We start from the raw sequence: 23598 nt of genomic DNA, 5'->3' as shown, positions 1-23598 counted from the left end.
GGAGATTTTCATCACCAAAATCCTCCAGCGTCATGGCATTTCCATCTGCCCATTGCTTTGGAGAGCACAAATCACAAACCACCCATCTCAGCTGATAAATGTCATTGCTTGCAGATTGCTGCAGCCGCACAGCTGAGCTACAAATACACATGAATCCATTTCAGTTGAAAAATGGCATTTATTACAAATTGCTACACCTGTGCTGACAATACACAACTATAAAAATCTCCATTAAGTTTAAAAAAAGTCATTTATTATATTAGCACAACAATGCCATGTAAAAATATACAAATACCAACTTCAGTTAGCAAAAACATAACTTACTGCTAACCTCTACAAGTCACTATATGTTGGGAAGGTAGAATTAGAAAGAAATTATAAATATGACTTTGTAGCCAGAAAGGCTAAGGAAGAAATACAAATGATAGCACGGTTTGAATAATTCAAAGAAACCGGGCTGGTATGCCAGAACACATTCTTTCCTGCAATAAAACCAAGCTGAGACCCCTCATCCCAGCCTTAGAAGGAAAGGTCTGAAGGACCCTGAGATAACTAAAAATATGCAAAAATAGCGATTTCTATAGGTTGTACACAAATGTTACTATATTAGTATACTTAGAAAGATTGGTTAGTAAAGGAATAGAATATTCAAAGGTATAGGTTATATAAGTAGTGGTATAGAAGAGCTCGTTCTCTTTTTTCTCTTTTTCCAGCTCTTTTTCCAGCTCTCTCTTTTTCCAGCTCTCTCACTTCTGTTATGTTCTGTAACTCTCTTTCGTAGAAATCTTAAGTCTTAAACTCATGTATTCGTATCTTACCCTCTTTTGTATTGCTCTTCCTGAGCCTGCTTTGAGCTCTATCTGTTAGCTCATAGCAGGCTCTCTCTTTCGCTCTCTACCCCACGCCCTGAAATAAACTTCTAACACTTAACTCGATTATAGAGGTCTTTGCCGTGTCTCTGACCGTCCCCAGAAAGCGTCTCCTACAGATTGGCGAGCCAGCCAGGAGAGCAGATCGTTTTCTTCAGCTGTAAGAGACCCTCATGGACGGTAACTAACACTTATCTGTCGTGCCTGCTTTCCCAGTACCGTGAGCAAGGACCACGCTGCTTAGCAGCGAGTTGGGCCGAAGCTCTTTAAAGTTGCAAGGGGAGTTCCTGAGTCCAGAGACGCTGAGGATCGGTGTCTTTTGGAGCTCTGGGAAGCTCAGCCTGGGAGTGGAGCACAGCGAGGTGCCTGGCACCGCTTGGTGCTGTGCTGGAAAGGGGTTCTGAGCTCGCTGCAGTGTTGCAAAGCAACAGCTAGAAGCGGAGCTTGGTGAAGGAACCCGAAAAGCAGCGTCTGGAGCCGCAGCAGGGGAGCCTGGCCAGCCCCCACGAGAAGCTGGGATTGGATACGCTGTTTTCTCCGGTACTGAGGTTAGTGCGCACAAGTTTTAATCATGGGACAATCTTACTCTATTCACGACAGAGACCTCTATAAGCGACTAAAACATTTATTACGCTCTGAGTCCAATAATTTACCGAAACAAGAGCTAAAAGATCTTTTAGAATGGACTCTACTTAACTTCCCCAACGCTGACCGTTCAGCTGTATTTACTAGAGATTTTTGGGACACGGTCGGTATTAAACTCTTTAATAATATCTCACACCGCGATATGACAGCCGCGCAGCTGGTCCCAGCGTGCAGAGCCCTTGTAGAACTCTTTCATAATAAGCAACAACCATCAGTGGCTGTCGCGTCGGATCCGGTCCCTACTACGCGTTTGTCCCTGGCCACGGAGACCCGAAACGTGGCCAGGCCCGTTCCGGACCCCCGAAACTCAGTGACTCCGGCATCCGCAGTTCCGCGCGTCCCTTCCCCACCCCCCCCAGCCCCCGTGATTTCGCAATCTGTTCCGGTGACCCCATCCCCCTCGGCGGACCCTGCGGCCCCCGCCCCTGCTCCCCCTCCCCCTCCCGATACTGTTCCCGCCCCCAGTGTGGCAAGCGGCGAGCTCCCCGCTCCCTCAAGAAACCCCGTCTCCGCTGTCACAACCCCCGCGCTGCCCACCCCCGGCTCTGCCCTCGCGGTGCACCCCGCCCCTCCCGCTCCCGTCACCGGTGCGACCCCGCCCCTTGACTCCGCCCCTGCACCTCCGCCCAGCGATGTCATCGTGGCTCCTCCCCCCGTCGGTGCTGTCGCCTCAACTCCACCACCCCTCCTCCCCACCGGAGAATCTCCCGCTCCTCCCCCGCTGCACCCTGCGGCCGTCATCGCGGCTACTGCTTATATTCTATCTGCGCTACAAAACCACACTTCAGCCTCTTCCCTAACTCTTCCACTACCTCCTGTCACTGCTGAGTCAGCCCCGCCGGCAGCAGCGGGTCACACCCCGGCCCCTGAGCCGACACAGACCACTGCTGCCTCGATCTCGTTGTTTCATTTTTCTCCGCCTCCCGTTTTGCCGCGGCCCGCAGACGTTCCAGCCTCCGCTGCCCGGTCCACCCCAGCCCCCTCAGCTCCTTCTGCTGTTTCTCTCTGGCCACGCAGTCCCGAGCCGCAGCAGGTCCCGGTTCTGTCTGCCACGAGGGCCGCCACCACCGACCCTGGACCGGAACTTACACAAACGCAGTGTCAGCCACAGGTTTCCACACGGTCACAAAACACCGCGCTACTCCCGCCAGCGTCTGGTCCTGTGTATCCCCCCTATCCTCTACCAGACCCGGCTGTAATATCACCAAGAACGGCAGCTTCGCTGTCAGATGCCCCCGCGCATTATAACCGCGAACAACCGAAACCTGCTTCCCTGCCCCCGGCCGTGCCGCAGCTCCCAGAGGCTTATCCGCAAGTGCAGCATCCCGTTCTGCCCCCTGACCGTCCCCTACCGCAGCTACTGTCAGCCGACACTACAACTACAAGGCCGCCGCTACACCTGGCTACACAAAAGGTACAAAAGGAAGGGGGAATTTCTAACATAGTATCTGCATTAATAAATACAGGAGAGACAGTGAACTATTCTATGCATGCAACAGCTGATCCCCTGACTTTACCACTTCAAAGTGAGATTGTAAAATCCGAACCTCCACTACACATAAATTCCCAAGAATGTTATGATGATAGCCAACTTACAAACTGGCTGGAAGTCAAAAGACAAATTTGCAAAGAAGAAAACATAAACCCCCTAGCAATGCCGGTGTTATTTAGTCAGCAGGCAGGCGGTCCAAGAACATGGACAGCTATTCCACCCCAGGAGATAAAAGAACTGCGAAAAGCGATAAAGGACAGTGGCATTTGCTCTCCATATTTTAAACAACTGCTGAAAAGTACACTAGAAGAGCATACTCTCACACCCAATGACTGCAAAAATCTTGCTAGCATCACCCTTACAGATTCGCAATTTATGCTATGGGAATTGAAATGGAAGAGACTACTCAGAAATGTATTGGACAATTATAGACGTAGTAATGATCCAGATTTGCGTGCTCTCACCCTGTCAAAGCTCACAGGTGAACCTCCAGATGACCGAAATGAAAATCAGATAAACCTGCCTAGGGTAGCATTAGATGACATCAAAAAAATGGCACGGCGAGCCTTCTTGCAAATTCAGCCTGCTGGAACTTTTGAAAAAGCTTATAACCTTATTAGCCAAGAAGCCTCTGAGCCATTCACAACATTTGTGGATCGTGTAATTCAAGCTGCTGAACGCCAGTGTGGTGATGATATAGCCCGTCCAATTATGATACGGGACATTATCGAAAATAATGCTAATGCCGAATGTAAGAAGGTGATCAAAGCCCTGGGAAAAGAAAAGCCAACAGTGCCAGAAATGATAGACGCTTGTAACAAAATAGGAAGTCCACAACATGTAGCAGCAATTCAAGCAACTGAATTGGGGAGAACCTTAGGGGAGAAGCTGGAAAAAGCTCTTTTAGCACAAACATCACAAGCTGCAGTAATCGCGGCTCAAGCAGAAGCACGAGATCAAAAGCTCACTGAAACCCTACTGCACATCGAAGTCTGCTGAAACCTCCACACCAGCCAGTGAACCTGCAAAAAAGAGCCAAGAAGCAGACGCCCAAGCCTGATCTACGCAGAATCTTCAAGAAGAAAGTGATCTACCAGAAGCAGCTCAAGAAAAAAAAATGGAGTTCTGTCGTTTACCCAAGTGCATGTTGTTTTTATCTTTTTGTTTTAATCTGTATAGTGATAATTGTTTTAATAGCTATACCTCGTATACTCCAATGCATGCAGAAACTAATGAGTAGAACCGTATCTAATATCTTAGTTATTCATAGACAAAACGGGGGAGATGTTGGGAAGGTAGAATTAGAAAGAAATTATAAATATGACTTTGTAGCCAGAAAGGCTAAGGAAGAAATACAAATGATAGCACGGTTTGAATAATTCAAAGAAACCAACCGGGCTGGTATGCCAGAACACATTCTTTCCTGCAATAAAACCAAGCTGAGACCCCTCATCCCAGCCTTATAAGGAAAGGTCTGAAGGACCCTGAGATAACTAAAAATATGCAAAAATAGCGATTTCTATAGGTTGTACACAAATGTTACTATATTAGTATACTTAGAAAGATTGGTTAGTTAAGGAATAGAATATTCAAAGGTATAGGTTATATAAGTAGTGGTATAGAAGAGCTCGGTCTCTCTTTTTTTTTGCTCTTTTTTTGCGCTCTCTTTTTTTCTCTTGCTTGCTCTTTTTCCGTCTCTTGCTCTCTCTATATCTCTCTACCCCACGCCCTGAAATAAACTTCTAACACTTAACTCGATTATAGAGGTCTTTGCTGTGTCTCTGACCGTCCCCAGAAAGCGTCTCCTACAAAAAAAAGGTGAATTTGGGTGCCCAGATGGGAAATGTGAACCCAGAAGGAGGAATTTGGCCCCTAAATGGGACATTTTGGTCCAAAACTGGGGGTTTCAGCAACAAAATGTGCCAATCTGGATCTTAAAGGGGCAGTTTAGATCTAAAAAAAAGGAATTTGGGGCCAGAACAGGGAGTAATGAAACCAGGAGCTTGTCATTAACTCATGTTAATGAAAGTGTGGACATGATTATAACTTGAACCAGCCCCACGCTGGATTTGGGGCTGAGCCCGGAGCCTCAGGCACTGAGAGAAGGGTGAAGAAGCTGCTCCAGGAGTCCAAAGGCAAAGTGCAAGTCCCTTGGAGCATCAGTGGCCCCAGGGAGGGCAGGGAGTGGCAAAGGCTCCCCAGGGAGTGGGGAGAGCAGATCCTGGAGGCCAGGGCTGCAGGGAGCCAAAGGCTGTGAGCAGGAACTGCAATGCTGAGCAAGCCCTGGCTGGCTGGAGGCAGCAGAAAGGCCAAGCCCTGAGCCCAGGCCTGGCACAGCAGGGCCTGTCCCTCACGGGGGGCTCGGGGCTGTTCCTGGGGCAGGGGGATGTGAGGGGCAGCAAGGACAAATGCCATCAACCTGGGGGACCCTGCAGATCCTCATGGAACCAAGGGCCAGCGTGAGCCAGCAGGGCCTGACGCAAACAAGAGGCCCCTGGGAGCCTGCGGGGCTGCAACAGCCCACAGCACTCCAGTGATGGCGGCAACCAAAGGCTCCTTGACTTGCCTTTGGTGCACGGGACAAACCCCAGCAGATATTCTCAAGGGACACAGAGGCAAAGAAATATTCTTAGTTGCAAGGGACCCCCAAGGACCAGCAATTCCAGCTGTCAAGTGCATGGCCCACACAGGGATTGAAGCCACAGCCTCGCTGATATCAGCACCGTGCTCTGACCAACGGAGCTCAGAGGTGAAAAGCACACAGAATTTTACTGGCAAAGTACAGAGAACCAAGGAACTTGGGCAAAGCATTTAATACAACATTCAGCTGAACATAAAACACTTTCCACAGCAGTGACTGCATTAAGCTAGCCCATTTAACCTGGAAACCTTGAACCCTTGAGGTGCTAAGGTACCCAAAATCATTCACTGTAGCGCCAGAGAAGCGCTGAGGAAGGACCCTGGACACACAGGTCAGGGCAGGCACTTTTTTTTATTTAAATGCACAGGGAACAAACCTCTTGTATGTCTTTGTGTTTCAAAAGAAATGTAGATATTCATGTAGAAATACAAAAAGTAATACTACAGTATTTGTAAATCACACAACAACAGTAGAAAATGTTACCAATGAATAAATGTACAAACAGACAATAATAAGGCTGAGATTCCAAAGAGTTACATTCAAAAGGCTCTTCAGCAGAAAAGAGAGAGTTTAATACTTCTGAAAATACAGAGTCATCAATTTTCTCAGGGCAGCCTTGAGCTCTTGGTTCCTCAGGCTGTAGATGAGGGGGTTCAGGGCTGGAGACACCACCGAGTACAGAACTGACACTGCCAGATCCAGGGATGGGGAGGAGATGGAGGGGGGCTTCAGGTTGGCAAAGGCTGCAGTGCTGAGGAACAGGGAGAGCACGGCCAGGTGAGGGAGGCAGGTGGAAAAGGCTTTGTGCCGTCCCTGCTCAGAGGGGATCCTCAGCACAGCCCTGAAGATCTGCACATAGGAGAAAACAATGAACACAAAACAGACAAGTGCTAAGGAGGTAGTAAAAATGGAAACCCCAAGTTCCCTGAGGTGGGATTTGGAGCAGGAGAGCTTGAGGATGTGTGGGATTTCACAGAAGAACTGGCCCAGGGCATTGCCCTGGCACAGGGGCAGGGAAAATGTATTGGCCGTGTGCAGCAGAGCACTGAGAAAGCCACTGGCCCAGGCAGCTGCTGCCATGTGGGCACAAGCTCTGCTGCCCAGGAGGGTCCCGTAGTGCAGGGGTTTGCAGATGGACACGTAGCGGTCATAGCACATGATGGTCAGGAGACAATACTCTGCTGAGATGAAAAAGACAAAGAGAAACACCTGTGCAGCACATCCTGTGTAGGAGATGGTCCTGGTGTCCCAGAGGGAATTGTGCATGGCTTTGGGCACAGTGGTGCAGATGCAGCCCAGGTCAGTGAGGGCCAGGTTGAGCAGGAAGAAGAACATGGGGCTCTGCAGGTGGTGGCTGCAGGCTATGGCACTGATGATGAGGCTGTTGCCCAGGAGGGCAGCCAGGGAGATGCCCAGGAAGAGGCAGAAGTGCAGGAGCTGCAGCTGCCGCGTGTCTGCCAATGCCAGCAGGAGGAAGTGGCTGAAGGAGCTGCTGTTGGACATTTCTTCACTCTGGGCATGGTGGACTGTTGAAAGAAGACAATGAAAAGCTGGGACAGATTTCCTTGTGGCAATTCTATGCTAATTTTTTTAAAATTTACTCAAAATTACTTCTCTTTCTTTGGGGAAATTTTGCTCACTTTTTTATCTATCTTTGAGCTTGAGTTGTGTTGCTAAGTTAGTGCCCCTTTCTGTGAAAGGGCAGAAATCCTCTTTCAGCATTGCTCTCAGCCTGAGCACTGGGGAGCCCAGAGGGAAATCAGGGTTCTCTGTGCCCCAGGGCACTCAGACCTGCTGGTCCCACACAGGAGCCCTTTGATCATTACACCTCCCTCTGTTTCAGAGTGGCTAAACATAAAACATGCTTGAAAAATAAAGCAGCCTCTTTAAAGGCTCCAACTTCAAAATAATTTTCCCGAGATGTCTTTTTTGTCTCTGTGCAGCTGGACAGGGAGGGATACCCAAGGCTGCTCTGGCTCTCTGCCTGGAGTTGTGCCTATTGGGAGCTGTTTCTCTCTATCCAAGCCTTGTCCCTGCCAGTGCTCCCGAGCCCAGCCCAGCCCTGGGGGCTCAGCTCTGCCCTGCACACCCCTCCCAGCACAGGCACTGCCCAGGGCCATCTCCCTGCCAGCAGGGCCTTAAGGGCAGCTCAGACAGAGATGCTGCAAGCCAAGCTGCTGCTGCTGCTGGCTGTGGCTAGAGGAGGCTGAGGAGGCACTTTGGGAGGGAGAGCTGAGGCAGCTCTGCTGATGCCCAGGGTGACAGTGCAGGAGTCTCAGTGACACAGACCAAGCTGACAGCCCCTTGCCCTTTCCTTTAGGAGAAAACCAAGAGCATCCCTGGTCATGCAGCACCATCTCCACAGCAGGAGGAATCTGCCCTGATGGGGGTCGCTCCTTCCCCCTCCAACTTCTCCCCACCACCCACGGGGAGCTCCCAGGCAGGCTGAGAGCTGGCCCTGGCAGGTGGCTGATGCCCTGGCCTGGCAAAGAGCCCTCAGGGCTGCAGGAGCTGCTCTGCAGGACAGCCCTGGGCAGCCCTGGCTGCAGCCCCAGCTTCAGCCCCTGCAGCCGTCCCTGGCAGCAGGAGCCGTCCTGCCCTGTCCCTCTGAGGGTGCCCAGGGCAGCCCCGCTCTGCAGCACATCCTCCCCAAACCACAAACGGCAGCAGAGCCATCCCTACAGTCATGTCAGTGCTGTCATGGGGCAGCTTTAGGAGATCCCCACAGCCAGAGACTTACTGTGCCAGCAGCTGGGAGCATTTCTCCATGAAGAAACTCAGACTTGTCCTTCCAGTTGCTTTAAGGCACCCAGGTAGCTGCAGGCAGCACCCTCAGCCCTGCTGGGCTGGGAGAAAAGCTGCTCATCAGGAGAAATGTCTTTTTGAAGCTCTTCTTGGTTGCCAGGAGCTGCCTCTGTGCCAGGAGCTCGGCCCAGCTCAGCAACAGCACCAGGATTTTAATGACCCTCTCAGGGCTTTGGTGTTGTTTCCACCTGACTCAGTCCCTGAGAGAGTGTTTAAAAAACTTCTCAAGAACTCAAAGTTAAATTGGCACTACAAAGTTTCTTGAAGTTTTAATGGGTCCCACTGAGGGACACGACTGGGAAAGTGTCCCCAGGTTCCAGGGACAGCAGAACACTGCAGGCACTGATGACATGTTGCCCTGAAAATTCAGCTTCTGAGCTTGCTGACATGTTTTTCTAAAGACTTTCCCAGGACAGGAACTGTAAACATAGATATGTGTACATTCTTTCTGTTACACGTCTTGTGATGGGCATCTCTCATGGCCAGTGCAGTGAGAAAGTTTTATCCTGACCATCCAATCCCTGGCCGTGGTCAGAAGCTTATAAATCCTAGGAAGAAAAATAAACTCTCTCTTCTTTTCACCACACCTCAACCTGTGTCCATGTGATCTATTCATCTTCAGCAGCAACAGGGACAAGCAAGGGAAAGGTGTCTCTGGTGCTGAGCAAAGCTGGATGTGTTTCAGGAGTGCAAAGGGCCAAGGGCTGAGCCCCAGCCCCTGGCAAGGCAGATGCTGTCCCTCCCTCATGGCTCAGGGCTCTTCCCGGGCCACTGGCATGTGGGGATGTGCAATGCCAAGGGCAGCACCATGGGGCGGCCCCTGCCAGGCTGCTGAGCAGGGACAAGGAGGCAATGAGGCCCCAGGGCTGCCAGGGTCACTTGTCTCCTCCTCATGGCTCAGGCCCAGGCCCAGCAGCCATGGCCAAAGGGCTGCACAAGTTGCCTCTGGCAGGGCCTTGCAGCTGCTGCCCATCCCTGTGCCCTCTCCAGCCCAGGCTGCCCTACGGTGTCCATGCCCTGCGCCTCTGGCCCTGCAGGCTGTCGTCATCCCCCGGCTGCCCCAGCTCGCTGGGCCCTTCCTTTGCTGACAGCTCTGCGTCCTGCCTGCCTCTGCCTGGCCACACAAAGCCTTGGCCTTGATACCAAAAGGGTTAACTCAATTTTTACTGTGCCTGTGAATTTCTAGCACAGGAACATGCAGGGCCTGCCTTCCCAGCAAGGATGGTTGGGAGACAAGGAGAAGACATCTGGCTCAAGGGTGCAGTGATGGGAAAAACAAGGACTGAATCTGGGAACTCAGGGTGTGGTTTTGTGGAAATGGGTAAATTGTAATATGCATTTAGCCACTGTATAAAAGCAACACACTGGGAGAATCACATGTCCATGTCAGGTTAGGAGTTATCCCATGTTGGACCTCAGGCCTGAATAAATCATGTGCCTCTTAAACACCAAATTAGTGTTAAGGAGACTTACTCTGATGTTTCAGAGCCTTGCTGATGGTGGGGCCTCACAGAACCAAGGAGTCAGCTGTGACACTGGGCAAACTCATGGAACAAAGGGTGCATTTTGACACAGCAGAGCCCCATGGAACCAAAATCCATTTTGGCACATTGGGGCAAATTGTGACACCGTGGAACTGCACGGAACCAAGGTGACCATGTTCTACTACAGAACCTCATGGAACAAAGGGCCCATGGTGACACTGCAGAACCAAGGAGACCATGGTGACACTATGGGGCATCATGGAACCAAGGGTCCATTGTGACTCTGCTACCAAAAATGGGAAAAAATAAAAGAAACTGCTTCACAGCAAGGGAGCAGTGAGAAGCAGCATTCTTTATTCAGCCAGATGCACAAGGGGGAATAGCTCTTCCCAAAGGTGTGCGTGCTGGGTACAGGAAAGTTCCTGCTTATGGACTGTATTTTACATCCATATTCACTGACTGTCACAGAATAAACATACATATGATAATCATTTCTCTGAAATCATTAATATATTTTCTCTTACCTTCATAGCTGTGTTCTTCTGTCCTGGGCGTCTCTTTGGTGGTCCCTGGTGCTTGGTGATGTCAGAGTCAGACCTGACTGCCCGGTGAGCTGGTAAAAGTTGGCACAACTGGAGCTGGTCGCTTTCCAATTCTTACACAATGGGCATGGTGCAGTTCCATGGGCCAGGGGGTTTTGAAGAACAAGAACTGTGTGTTCACCAGCTGGAGATGGTTTTTCATCTGGTAACATCCCCCCTTGGAGGCTTGTAAAGCTTCTCTTCTCTTCAAGCCTTGCTAAGCCTCCCATCTGTGGTGTCTGCTGGAATTCAATGCCCTCCCCATCCCACAGCAGCCCTGCCTTTCCCTCCTGCAGCCTTGGTCTCCAGCACAGCCATGGAGGCTCTTTGGGCTCTGGACTTTTCCTGCAGCTACCAAGGACAGCTGAGCTCTGCCCTTGCCACAGCCAGCCCTGGCCAGCACAGGCCATGCACAGCAATTCCTTGTCTGTGCCTGGCCTTGCTGCCAGCCCCGGCAGCGGCTCCGTGGCCCCTTTGTGCCCCTCTGGCCCAGCCATGGTGGCCCAGCCATGGTGGCCCAGCCCCTGGGCAGGCCCAGCCCAGGGCAGGAGCATTGCGGGTGGGCACGGCCCCTGTGCCGTGGTGCCCACAGCAGCCCTGGGGCTCTGTGCCCCATGGCCTCCCTGCTGGGCAGCCTCTCCCAGCTCCTGCAGAGCCCGTGGCACCTGTGGGCCTGCACACACAGCCCTGCCCCAGGCTCTGCCGGGCTCTGGGCCAGCACAGAGGCTGGGCAGGGCTGGCCATGGCCACCAACAGGCCCTGAGCCCTGCAGGAGGATGGAGCTGGGCCACAGCCAAACTCAGCCCAGGCCAAACCTGGGCTCAGCAGCCAGGGCTGGCAGCACCTGGGGACAGAGCCTGGCGGTGACAAATGTCCTGGACCCCCTCTCTGCTCTGCTCATGCCACCAAGGGCACAGAGCAGCCTCCTCTCTTGGCCACTTGCCTGTTTCCAATTCCTTGCCCTGTAGGCGCTGTCCCTGCCCCACAAGGCCTGGGCCGAGTCCTGTCCCTCACGCTCACACAGGCTGAGATGGACACTGCTGGTTTCTCTGGCAGGCTCTCTGAGCCCAGCCCAGCTCCCTCCAAGCTGTCCCAGCTGCCCTGAGCTCTCGGCAGCAGCCAGGGCCTCTCCCCAGCACAGCCCAGCCGGCTCTGGCCCCACAGATCTGCTCAGGGCAGGCTGCTCTGGGCACTGCCCCACGGCCTCAGCCCCTCTGCAGGGCACAGCAGCAGCTGCAGCTCAGAGAGGCCTCAGCCCCAGCCATGGGGGAAAGTGCCTGGCCAAAGGAAAAGGAGGCTCCCTGGGTGCCCTGCTCCCCTCTCCAGGAGATCCTGGCAGCTCTGCAGCCCCTCCTGCCATCCCATCTGCCCAGGCCAGCACCACAGCCCTGGCCTTGGGGCCCTCAAGAGCTGCTCCTGCTCCAGGCCCAGGGCCCATCCCAAAGCTGGGGCAGCCACAAAGCTGTGCCCATTGCTGGTCATTCCTGCTCTCACGAGGATGGATCCTCAGCCACTTGGAGGTTGCTGATGAATTTTACTTTTCCACAGGCCTCTTCTTTCTTGAGCGCTTCAGCTGAGAAATTCAGTGACAAAGGCTCATTAACATTTGTTCAAATCACCCAAACAAGATAAGCCCATAGGAAAAATTCAAGTCGTCAGTTCTTCCGTGGTTAATTAGACAAATTTCAGAAGCGTATTCAAAGTAAATCTACTGTACTGAAAACAATTGAGATATAATTGTTTGGTCCTGTTTAGTTTTCTTTTTCTGTTTCTAATCCCCAGTTGATATTAATCCCCAGCACCCCCTCATACAGTCTGAATAGATCTGAAAATAAACACCCCTTATGACTGATGATTAATCAGGCTTTGTCCCTACCCCCACCCCACCATTTCCCCCATCCAGCCCCTGGGACTCAGAGCAGCCCTGTGCAAATCTGACAAACCATGGCTGTGCCTTCATTTCCCTATGCTCCAGTGCAGCTCATTTGGAAATTTTCCCACTAAAGTTATGGAGAAGTATTAAAAAGAGCTTCTAGGAAATGCACATTCCTGTTCTAAAGGATGTATTTTATTCCTGCTCTCTTTGGAGCAGAGGTGATTGCAGCATTCTGTGATTGATATTGACCCAGGGTCTCTCCTCTGCAGGTCTGGCCTGCTCAGAGAAGCTGTGCCTTGAGGTGTGAGCCAGTGTGGACAACCTTGCTCCACATTCCCCAAGCCCATCCTCTCTGTCCTCCCTCACCTGGGACCTGCTTTGCTTGGAGAGCTGCCTGCACTCAGGCAAAGAGGGGATTTTCCTTTTTATTTTCTTTTTTTCTTTTTTTTTTTTTTTTTTTACGCAATCTAATACTCCCAAGTTTCATTGTTGAAAACAGACGCACTCCTCAAGTGTGTGCCAGACCAAGGTGCCACCAAAAGCACTCCAGACCTGCCCTGGGCCAGCTGTGAGGGTGGATCATCATCCCAACCTGCACTAGGCTGTAAGAAACAATTTTGAGAACCCAGATGCAAGTGTTAAACCTTGGTTAGCACTTTGTTGTAAACCAGTTCAATTGTTTCGTTGTTTATCCCAAGTTCAGGTTATTAGCTCTTTTCTTGTTATGTATTAGCTGTACTTACCCTTTGCTGTCATGTCCCTGTCCTGTTGGGAGATCACCGCCACTGCTCCCAGAATGGTGTCCCCAGCCCTGAGGAGGAGGATGACACAAGGGCCTGGACGTAAATGAGAGAGACCAGAGACACACAGGATGCACACAGACTAATAAGACTCCGGAAACAACGAGCCACACTAAAAAGAAGAAATCAAGACAGCACCACCGAACGAGGAAGACCCAGAGAAGTCCCCTGACTTCCTCCCAAAAGCTGACAGCACCAAGGGGGAACTCGACCAGGGTGACATCCCAGACTCTGAGCCGAAGAAGACGAGCATTCCTGCGGACTCCTGTGAGGATGGAAGCTCTGACTCTGCCGTGTGGCAAAGTCAACTTCCTCCTTCACTGCGTGGAATCTGGGAGCAGTGGCGGTGTGTGCGACCCCTTGGGCCTCCACCCAAGCTGATTCTTGTATTAAAAGCATTAAAAAGGACTTCTAGTCCTGCCCAATTTATTTCAGTACCTAGACAGGTGTTGAGAACAGACCCGTGTTTTGGCTACTGCCTGGCAATGCCGTCATTCCTTCTGACATTCCTTCCCCCATCAAAGGGGATGGGAGTAGGCAAGATCCTGGGAGAGGACACAACCAAGCCAACTGACCCAAATTAGCCAGAGGGATATTCCATACCTCATGACAACATCTCAGAGAGCTAAGCTCAAGGAGAGAGGAGGAAAGGGGGGGCATTTTTGAGTTTTCAGTGTTTGCCTTCTGGAGGAACCATTATGTGTGCTGAAGCCTTTCTTTTCAGAAAATGTCCAAACATCAGATGGGAAGTAGAGAGTGACTTTTTTTCTCTTCAGCCCATGCAGGCCCAGATCTCTACTTAGTTCTTTATTTTACTGTAATAGAACTGCCTTGTCTCACCCTGCTGGTTGTTCTCTGTCTTATCCTCTTCCCCGTCCCAGTGGGAAAGAGAGTGACAGAGCGACAGCGTGGGCACCTGGCACGCAGCCAGGGTTGACCCACTACAGTTGTTTTGGCACCCGAATGTGGGGGGATATAAAGTTGGTGAAATGGACTATAGCAGGAACCTCGAGGGGCCGGGCTGGAACAGCAGAGGAGTGCAGGCCTGGGGTGGCAAACAGTTTAGCAATGAGCTCGAAGCTGTGGCAGGAGCAGCATGAGGCTGGGCAGACCAAGGGATGTTGAGCTAAAAGTGTACTAAAAATCCAGAGCAGCGGCAGAAACAGCAGGGTCTGGGTGGCCCTGGAAGGAGAAAAAAGGTGGAGGGGGGGATTGGTTTGGGTGTTCCCTGGCTGTCACCTATGTAATGCCCTGGCAACAGCAGCAGCTGCTGGGCTCCCGAAAGCAGCCGTGAAACGCTCCCTTTCAGAGGTGGTTGGGTCCCGGTTTTCCCCTGAGGCACCCAAGCAGATGGTGAGGATCCCTCCCAGAGTGATTGGGTATTGAAAGGACCCAGTTACATGGCCACACTTGTGAGCAGAGGCTCACCCACATTAAAGAGACTCAGTGATAGAAAAGTTCTGCAGTAGCAGTGGATCCTCTGGGCAGCAGCAGTCCAACACCAAAACCTCAACCATCTGCCCTTTGAGCTGTGTCCCCCAACTAAGAGACAGCCATAACCCCACTGCCTGTCCCTTCTCCTGTCCTGGTGGGGTGTTGAGGAGTTCTGTGAGCGTGTTTTGGGGGCATTGGTGTTGGTGGGTGTGTTGGGGAAGGAGTTGTCTGGAAGTGAGAGGTCTAGGCTGGAATTTGAGTCAGTTTGATGGCAGCATCCGTGGTTTGGCACAGCTTTGGTCATGGAGGACATAAGGAATAGCTGTGACTTTTTCTGTTAGTGGTACTGGTTCTCATGCAAAAAAAGAAGAGGGGAGAGCTGTAATTTATTGGCCACCTAGATATCTGTAACAGGGGCAGGATTAGCCTTTTTGCAATCTACTCAATTGTCTGGACTACTTTTGTAATGCTGAGTGTACTTTCATTCCTTGAGAGCTTTAATCCTTCAGAGAATTATGATATTATCATCACTCCATAGAAAACCAAAGCTTTGCAAACAAAAGAATGGCCTTTTTTTAGCCTCTGTGTAGTGTTATATTTTGTAAAGTGACTCTCAATGGATGATGTTAAGGCAAAGGACTTGCTGCTTTGAGATGGGAAGCAAATTTGCAGATCTTTCAAATTCTCCGGTCATTCCAATTAATTGGTGAAGTCTGCAACTTTTTGGAACTTCTTGAGTTGAGCAACGGGGAAGTAAAGCTCTCATGAATTGAGGGTCCTTAAATGCCAGATCCTTCTGTGCCTTCCCAACAAAGATGTTTTTGAGCTGCAGGAAATGACTTCAATGGGAAAATAATTCCAACATGTAATAATCTGACCAAGGCTAAGCGTTGCCAGCAGTTGTTCCAGGTGCTCCTGCCAAGACCCCTGCAGGAAGGAGCCCAGCCCCCAATGCACCTGGGCTTTGGCTGCCCTCTGGCACAGAAGCCCCCCAGGGGCACAGGTCTCTGGGGCAGGAGAAGGGCACCAGCACTGCCAGGGCTTGGCTGGGGTGGCAGGTCTGCCTCGGTGGGGACTCTGCCACAATTGCTGATTTCAGTGCTGCCAGGCTCCTGTGCAGATTCTGTACAAGGCCCCGTGCCCTTCCTGCTGCGGCTGTGTCGGCAGCCCTGGGGCTCCTTCTGCTGCCCTGAGCCTGCAGAGCAGGGCAGCGTTCGCTGATGGTTTGAGGCGTTCCTAAAGATCCTGTCAGGCTGTCTTAGACACTTTGGACAAGGGATTCCTTTAAACCTGGGCCACTTTGGCCTCCCAAATGGATGGGGGTGGAACCAGGGCAGGGCCCTGTGCGTTCATGGGCCCTTTGTGACACGGCGCAGCATGGTAACCATGGAAAGGAAAGGGACAGGGTGTCCAAGGGCCCTTTGTGACACATGGTGACATAGGGGCTGGCGGTGACAGGGTCACACCACTGTGCCCAGTGCACGCGACGGGACAGGACGCGCCAGAGCAGTGCTGTGAGGAGTCCCCACACAGCGCACTCAATTGTGTCTGACCCGGAGCTTTTCCAAGACTTTACTCCTACAGGTGACCTCGTGGCAAGACTGCGGGCCTTGGTGGCCCGTGGCTTTCCCGAGGCTTTTCTTTTGCAGGTGCCTGTGGGGGAAGACTGCGGGACTTGGTGGCCCGTGGCCTTCCCAAGACTTTTCTTTTGCAGGTGCCTTCAAGGCCAGACTCCAGTACTTGGTACCTGGAGCTTTTCTGAGGCATCTCCCATCCTTCTGGCCTCTGTCCTCAAGGTGAGACTGTGGGACCTGGTGACCACAGTCATTTACGAGGAGTCTCCAGTCATTGTGGCAGGAGCCCTCGAGACCCGACTGCAGGACTTGCTGTCCTGTAGGCTTCCTGAGGCTTCTCTCTCGCAGGTGCCTTCAAGGCACAACTGCACGACTTGTTGACTCAGAGATTTCCCAAGGCATCTCTCTTTAAGGTGCCCCCAAGGCCAGATTGTGTCATGGAAGGCAGATTCCTCAACCTGTTCCAAGTGTTCAGAGGGAACAGAAAGACAGCCCCTGGAGCTGCCCCAGCACAGCAGCCTGAAGAGCCGGAGCAGTTCCAACCACTGCAGGATGGTGAGTGGCAGAGCTGGGCCACAGGGCTGATGGCTGCAGCCAGCCAGGCCCTGCACCATCCCATCCCATCCCATCCCATCCCATCCCATCCCATCCCATCCCATCCCATCCCATCCCATCCCATCCCATCCCATCCCATCCCAGCCCATCCCATCCCATCCCATCCCATCCCATCCCAGCCCAGCCCAGCCCAGCCCATCCCATCCCATGTGGACATGCCCAAGGACAGGACAGAAGAAGGGCTGGGGCTGACCCCTGCCAGTGGCCGTGCTCCATCCCCTGAGCCACCCCAGGGCTGTCCCTGACTGGGGAGTGCAGGGCTGGGCTGTGTTCTCCGGCCTCTCCCGCAGCCCCTCAGCTCTGGCTGCTCTTTGACAGATGCAGACATGGATGGGACACAAGAGCAGGAGCCTGCCCGTGGCCGCTTCCGCAGAACGCTGAAGGTACCTGCAGCCATCCCCACCTGGGCTGGGCCTGCTGTCACTGCTCAGCCCAGCTCTGCACTTGCAGCACTCCATGGAACATGCCTCTCTTCCCTGTCTTTTGTTCATTCTGCACAGAGGTTCCGCAAGTTCCTGCGCATTGGGCGTAGAAAGAACAACACAGCAGCAACTGAGGGCACAGCTGAGCCTGACTCCGGGCTGACCGAGCTCCAGGCAGAGCCTGATGTCAGCCCAGATTCAGCTGAGCCCTCACAAGACTCTGACGCTGCAGTGAAGGATGACAGGGCAGAGGCTGACATGGCAGGGACTGAGGGCACGGCCATTCCAAATGATGACATTGGAGAGACTCAGGGCATTGCGGATACCAACAGGATACTCACTCCCACTATTAGCCAAGAGCTCGTATGGGATTATTTCAAGGACCCTCGTGTGTCTTCTGACATCGTTGACAAGAGAGCTGCTTCTTCTGACCAGCAGGTAGCCAGCCAGGGGCCAGAACTGGAGGTCTCCCAGGATCCTGTGGCCCTTCAAGCCACATCCACAGGGCCCCGTCAGCCTTTGAGGCCAGCAGAACATGACGGGAAGGGAAGCACTTCTTGGGGGAAGGTGGGGAAGTTGCTGCCTTGGACAGCACTCCATGTCTTCCCCATGCCTCCTCCAGGTGCCATCTACTGTGAGGAACATTCACCAGAGTCTGGTGTCCCATGTCACTGTGGATGTCAGGCAGAAAATTGACATAATAAGGCTGGCTGAAGAACACCCGGTCGATGTGGTGCTGACCCTCCTGCGCTGTGCCCCATCGTGTGACAGGTATGGGGCCCACGTGCCTTGAGAGCTCAGGGCTCACTGGCCTTTAGGGCCCATCGCCCTGCACAGCCTGTCCAATGGGCTCTGCCCAAGAGGCAGAGAGGTCCAGGAGCCTCAGGCCCCTCTGTTTCCTGAGGCTGCTGCCAGTGCTCCCTCCCTGCCCTTCAGGGCACGGGGGCTCTGTCCCCTGAGACCCCACAGCTACACAGGGTATGGCAATGTCACTGAGACGCCCCTGACACAGAGCTCTGATCCCACAGAGCTGCTGCCATGATGTGGCAAACCATAGCCTCATCGGGACCAACAGTTGAGAAAGTGCTGCCAACACTTCTCTGTGTGATGGAGAACTGGCCCCTTTGCAGCACCTGCACCTCTGATGGGGACAACAAGGACGTTTTGCCCTTGAGTGTGAGTTTCTGGAGATGATCACCTGGAGCTTGCTTCCCCAGGAGCTCTCCATCTTCTTCATGCCGAAGGCGCTGGGCTGAAACCTGGGCCAGGGGCAGGCTCAGGGGACACCAGGCCCGCTGTTCCCCGCACGTCTCCCCTCGGGCTTTGCCCCATGGACACCTCGGCACTGAGCGCTGTCTTGGTGTGATTCTTTTGCAGGCAACTCTGGTGCTCTGGCTGATTGTCCAGATGCCACAGTGCCACGAGGCGATGATGCTTTATTCCGCCCGCCTGTTTGTGGCTCTGCTCTTCCATGTTGTCATCACCACACAGCAGATGCCACCAGTGGAAGCTGACAGCTTCTGGAAAGCTTGCCGGGAGCAACACCGCCTTCCCAGCAATGCCAACAGGTGCCAGTCCTCCTGTCCTTCCCATGCCCTTGTGGCTGATACCAGTGCACCCAGTGTGACCTGGGCTGTGCTCTGCACACAGGTTTGCAGTGCAGGTCATGAAATCTCTGCTCTGCCAACTGCGGTGTGACAACGTGGTCATGGAAATGGGACGCAAGCGTGGCTGGGACACGCTCCTCTGTGCTGACACCCAGCACTATGCCGTGGGTCTGCTGGCCAGGTGAGCCTCACTTCTCCCAGCTGCCTCTGAAACTTGTGCCCTGTGCCTGGGGTGTCTCACACAGTCCCTGTGGTCCTGGCCAGAGGGCCTCGTCACTGAGGGATGGCTGAGCAGACTGGAAAAGGCTGAGAGAGGAGGGTGCCCAAAAGGAGCCACTTCCCAAAGCACCCACGGTCCCTCCAGGGATGCTGGGGAAGGCCAGATCTCTGTGAGTCATTCCTGGGAGAGGTCTGTGCTCCCCCCATATCAGAGTCTTGGTGCCGTTTTCCCCCTGACAGGGAGATGCGCCGTGGCTTGATCCCCTTCTGTTCCCGCATTGCAATCCACCTGCTCAAGTCACTCAGAAGGGAGGAGCCATGCTGTGATCTGTCCTTCCTGGCATTCCTTGTGGAGGTGAGCCCAATGGCCAGCACTCCCTCGCTGAGCTTCCTGCCAGCCCTGTCCCCTTGCATAGCCGCAGCTGCCTGGGACGGTGCCCACGCCCTGTGCTGCTGCCTGGGCCCAGCCCTGCGCAGTTCCAGGCTCCTGCCGGCCGGCTCCCCTCTCACTGCCCGGTGCCTTTCAGGTCCTCGAGTGCTTGGATTTGACTAAATACGGTGACGGTGTCCTTGAGATCGCGTCAAGGCACCTGCAGAGCGAGTGCGGGCAGAGGCGTCGCCTGGCGCTCAGAGGCCTCGTGGTGCTCAGCAAGGATCCCTCGATGGTGAGAACGGGGCAGCAGCTGAAGCTGTGCTGGGCAAAGCAGCCCCTTGGGCTGGCTGGGCTTCAGGAGCTGAGGCAGCTGCTCCCAGCTCTCCTGCCTCACCTGCCTGAGTGCTTTGGTACAGGACTTTGGCCTCTGGGCCTAGCAGCAGCAGGGTGGGGTTGCAGTGCCAGGGTGGTCTTGGCGCTGCAGCCGTTCAGGGCTTCCCAGCACTGCCTTGTGTTCCAAACAGGCCATAAGAATGTGCAGCCTCTCTCAAAGCCTTCAGGACCTGCTGGCTGATGCAGATGGAGATGTAGTTGGCATGGCCCTCCGTGTGTTCATCAATATGCTCAACAATAAAGACATCATGATATGCAGCACCACTGCCCCAAAGCTGGCTCAGGCACTCCTGCTGCTCTTTGATCACGTAAGGCTCTGTGCCCCCAGCCACGGGCATTGGCTGCTGACCAGAAACTTTGTGTCTTACAGATTTCTGGGCCTTTGCCCAGCTGAGCCTAGAGGAATTGGTATTAAGGTCTTCTTCTCTTCTTTTCCTCCAGGACCACAGCCATGTGCAGTTGCTCTCCCTTGACCTCTTCTTCAAGGCAATGGACTTAGTAGTGGACGAGGGAAAGAAGCCCCTGGAGAAGATTTTGGACCAGAACCTGATTCCACTCTTCATCCACTGCCATGATGAGAACCGGCGTGTGGCGAAGGTGAGGTTTGCTGTGATGCCGGTGCATCCCTGGGAGGGGCATCGGCTTCCTCCTGTCCTGGAACCTCCCAGGCTGCGGCTTCCTCGGGGCCCTGTCACCCAGACAAGAGTCCTGTGCCCTGGGCTGCAGTGCCATCTCTGCATCTCTGCTGCTCTCCAGGCCTCTCGGGAAACGCTGCTTCGTGTGGCCGAGTTCCTCAAGAGGAGGAATCTGAAGCGGCTGGTGAGGAAGGAGCAGCTGTCAAAGTTTGCTGAGCGTCTGGTAAGAACGACCTGGAGAAGCCCAGTTTTGAGAAGCTCCCAGCCCCCAGCACTCAGTGTGTGGGGCTGGCAGCTGTGGCCCCTGCCCAGTGCTGCACCCAGGGGTGCCAGCCTGTGCCCCACACGCTGCTCCCTTCCCTGGGCCGCACGGCTTCGTCTCCAGGCTCCTGTGGCCCCGAGCCGGGTGCCGATGGAGCCACAGCCCAGTGGGGCTGCGGGCCAGGGACACAGCGCGGCTCCTCGGGCAGCTCCCGGCTCTCTGCCCCTCCAGAGCCCGGCGCCAGCGGCTGCTGGCCGGGCCTCAGGGCTGGGCGGGCACGGGAGGCCGGGGCTGGCCGCAGGCAGCAGCGCCCGGCCGAGGGGCAGAGCCCGCGCCAACCCTTCCCTCTACCGCTCTCTCCAGCTGGCACAGGACAAGAACCGAGCAGCCGAGCACCTGTGCCGGGCCCTGCCGTACCTGGACAGCCCACAGGAGCCGCTGCGAGAGGCGGCCATCAGGTTCCTCGGTGAGCCACGAACCCGGGCTGGCTCCCTCCCCGCCACAGCTCGGCCCCAGCCCCGGCTGCTGCCCCGGCAGCGGCACCCGGGCCCGGCGCCCTGGAGCCCCGGCTGCCCTCGGGGCTGCTGCTGCCGGCCTCTGGCAGCCGTGCCCTTGGGCTGAGTCAGGATGCGGCAAGGGCCCGGGCTGAGCCCTGCCGGGGCGGGAGGCCGTGTGGCCACAGGGCTGCAGCGCCGCTGGCAGGGAGCTGTGCCGCTGGGGCCCTGACAGGCTCTGTGTTCCCAGGGATGGCCGGGGAGCCCCTGAGGGGGCAGCAGGAAGAGCTGCAGACCCTCATCGCGGGTGAGTGAGGGATGGCAGTGAGGGGCTGGCACTGGGGGATCTGCAGTGCCCGGGCAGGGAGCTGTAATCCGTGCCCCGGCTTCAGAGGGCTTCTCTCCCTGTGTGGACACCTTGGTGGTGTGGGAATATCACAGATTTCAGTGACATGGGGCAGGGATTTGGGTGGGGTGTGGATTCGTGACCAGGACCTTGCAGCTGATCCTGTTGGCCTCTTCACTCTTGTGGCCACGGCAAGAGCAGGCTGGGATGGCTCTGGCAGGACTTTCTCCTAGGATTCCCACAGATCTGGGCTCTGATCGTGGCTCTGTTCCCCTCTCTTCCAGCACTTCAAGCTCTAAGAAGAGATGACAACCCTTCTGAGAGAAACACAGTTCTTCAGCAGACGTTTATTGAAAGAACTGCAGAATTACGCTCGTCTGCTGGCTTACGAAACCAGTCTTCATGTAAGATGCTACGGATGATGAGACTACGCTGAGACCAGAAGAGACCAGCTGGAGCTCCAGGCACTGCTGGCAACTGGCCCAGCTGAGCCTGTGGGAAGCTCGCATGGCTTCAGCCCTCTCCCTGCCTCTAGATAGCTCTGTCCCTGCAGCCCTAAGACACTGCCCATCCCTTCTCTTTCCCTCCAGTTTCCCTCCCTTTTGATAGCTCCCTCCCTGCAGCCCTCAGACACTGCCCATTCCTTCTTTTTCCCTCCACTCTCCCTCCCTTTAGACAGCTCCCTTCTTCCAGCCCACAGACCTTGCCCATCCCCTTTTTTGCCCCTCAGCTCATCCCTTTGCTTCGCATCCCATCAATAAACAGTTTGCCTTTTTCACTTTACCTGCATCTCTGTGGAGCTGAAGGGTCACAAATCCAGAGCACTGTGACACTCAGGCCCCTCCTGCCGTTCTCTCCTGCGCTGTGTTTTGTGCAGAGACGCAGAGGAATGAGCACAGATCAGGCTGGAAAGGTCCCTGTGCTGAAGGTCCAGTTCCACAGCATTGTGGAGTTAAAGGTTTAACTGAGCACCCTGAAGGCCTTGGATTTTGGAGGAGCCAAGCTGAGTATGCCCTGAAGCCGGCTGTGAGGGATTCTGTGGCAAGCATGCACAGAGGGCAAAGGAGCTTGGAATGCCTGAGTCTTTCTAGAACAGCTTCCTGAAAGCACAGCAATGCTCCATCCCTGGACAGGATCAGGAAGAGGGCAGAACTGTTAGAGCCAGCAGAGAGATGGGGACTTCAGATGGCTCTTCTTTAGAATGCTGTGTATTCTATCGACTAGATTACAGCAGGGGGTCGTGGGTCAGCCTACAGCTGCTGGCTACAGGCAAGCCCTGTGTCCTGAAGCCCACTTAGTTCTGCTTACAGTGCATTATATCACTTTCTTTTGCTGTCTGTATCATTGCATAACAACCAATCAGCATCATACACAATACCTTTACATGTACATATATTCTATCAAAACTGCTAAAATTACCATACTATGTTAGTGACTAACTAATCATTTGAGTTAGTAATTACATATTAAATTTTCAAAGTTGTTTTGTAGTGGAAAATCCTTTTTGCTTTGGTAAAAAATGTCTTTCTGTCTGCCTGTGCTTTTTCACTTGGTAGAAAACATGCTTTGTTTGAAGACCACTTAAATCTTTTGGACTTTAGCCATAAAACCTCCTTCTAACTGACTAAACCTTTGTTCTAAACCTTCCAACTCGACTAAACCTTTGTTCTCTCAGTGGTTTCAGCAATAAGTGGCCCTAAAAACATCTTTTTATATATCCAAGCTTGCTTTCATTTCTAGAGAACCTTCCGGTAAGCATTCATATCTGTAAAATTTTTGTTAAATTTTCTTCCTTCCTAACATCTCGCCCGGTCTGATGAACAACATAGATGCTAGAAATTGTCTTATTCATCATTTGTGCACACATTGAAGTATACATGTGTCACAATCTGCTCACACAGGCGGGCGTCGTCAGAGGTTCATTTGATCTCAGAGTGCAAAAAGGACACCAAGGGATTTCAGTTTAAATCACAACAGCAATAATGCATCTTTATTTTAGTGCCAGCATCATGGGTTATGCAATGGATGAGA

General features: G+C 53.5%; 2 protein-coding genes and 1 long non-coding RNA gene across 5 annotated transcripts in view; 2 read left to right on the top strand and 1 right to left on the bottom strand.

Moving 5' to 3' along the window:
• The window catches only part of LOC147649008 (uncharacterized), a 769650-nt gene that overhangs the window by 515682 nt on the left and 230370 nt on the right, over window positions 1-23598 (top strand). The window lies entirely within an intron of this gene.
• LOC111945958 (olfactory receptor 14J1-like) lies at window positions 5750-10545 on the bottom strand. 2 transcript variants are annotated; one of them, XM_086865127.1, is made up of 2 exons: window positions 8388-8493; window positions 5750-7173 (listed from the first exon to the last, which is right to left on the bottom strand). In XM_086865127.1, exon 2 carries the CDS (start codon window positions 7148-7150, stop codon window positions 6218-6220), a length of 933 nt encoding a protein of 310 aa, XP_086721253.1. In that variant the 5' UTR covers window positions 7151-7173; window positions 8388-8493; the 3' UTR covers window positions 5750-6217. The 2 variants fall into 2 exon arrangements, with proteins under 2 accessions (XP_086721253.1, XP_086721252.1); XM_086865126.1 differs by lacking the exon at window positions 8388-8493 and adding an exon at window positions 10461-10545 and having other exon boundaries at window positions 6181-7173.
• On the top strand, window positions 12815-22350 carry LOC147649013 (maestro heat-like repeat-containing protein family member 7). Of its 2 annotated transcripts, XM_086864966.1 has the most exons (16): window positions 12815-16423; window positions 16615-16756; window positions 17135-17199; window positions 17317-17676; window positions 17861-18009; window positions 18267-18414; window positions 18616-18806; window positions 18889-19026; window positions 19305-19419; window positions 19592-19729; window positions 19962-20138; window positions 20272-20427; window positions 20587-20688; window positions 21091-21193; window positions 21472-21528; window positions 21852-22350. In XM_086864966.1, the coding sequence occupies exons 2-16, from the start codon at window positions 16639-16641 to the stop codon at window positions 22001-22003; spliced, it is 2169 nt and encodes a 722-aa protein (XP_086721092.1). In that variant the 5' UTR covers window positions 12815-16423; window positions 16615-16638; the 3' UTR covers window positions 22004-22350. The 2 variants fall into 2 exon arrangements, with proteins under 2 accessions (XP_086721092.1, XP_086721093.1); XM_086864967.1 differs by lacking the exon at window positions 21472-21528 and having other exon boundaries at window positions 16058-16423.

The sequence above is a fragment of the Cyanistes caeruleus genome, chromosome 28, assembly GCF_971803275.1.
Source record: "Cyanistes caeruleus chromosome 28, bCyaCae1.hap1.1, whole genome shotgun sequence".
NCBI classification, from domain to species: Eukaryota; Metazoa; Chordata; class Aves; order Passeriformes; family Paridae; genus Cyanistes; species Cyanistes caeruleus.
Note: the sequence above shows the minus strand (reverse complement) of the source record. Positions and strands in the feature narration are given on the sequence as shown.

Coding starts and splice junctions, on each gene's coding strand:
- LOC111945958 (XM_086865126.1), bottom strand. CDS start 7,150: ATGTCCAACAGCAGCTCCTTCAGCCACTTCCTCCTGCTGGCATTGGCA.
- LOC147649013 (XM_086864966.1), top strand. CDS start 16,639: ATGGAAGGCAGATTCCTCAACCTGTTCCAAGTGTTCAGAGGGAACAGA. Junction 18,010..18,266: donor TGTGCCCCATCGTGTGACAG/GTATGGGGCCCA, acceptor CTGATCCCACAG/AGCTGCTGCCATGATGTGGC. Junction 18,807..18,888: donor CTTCCCAGCAATGCCAACAG/GTGCCAGTCCTC, acceptor CTCTGCACACAG/GTTTGCAGTGCAGGTCATGA.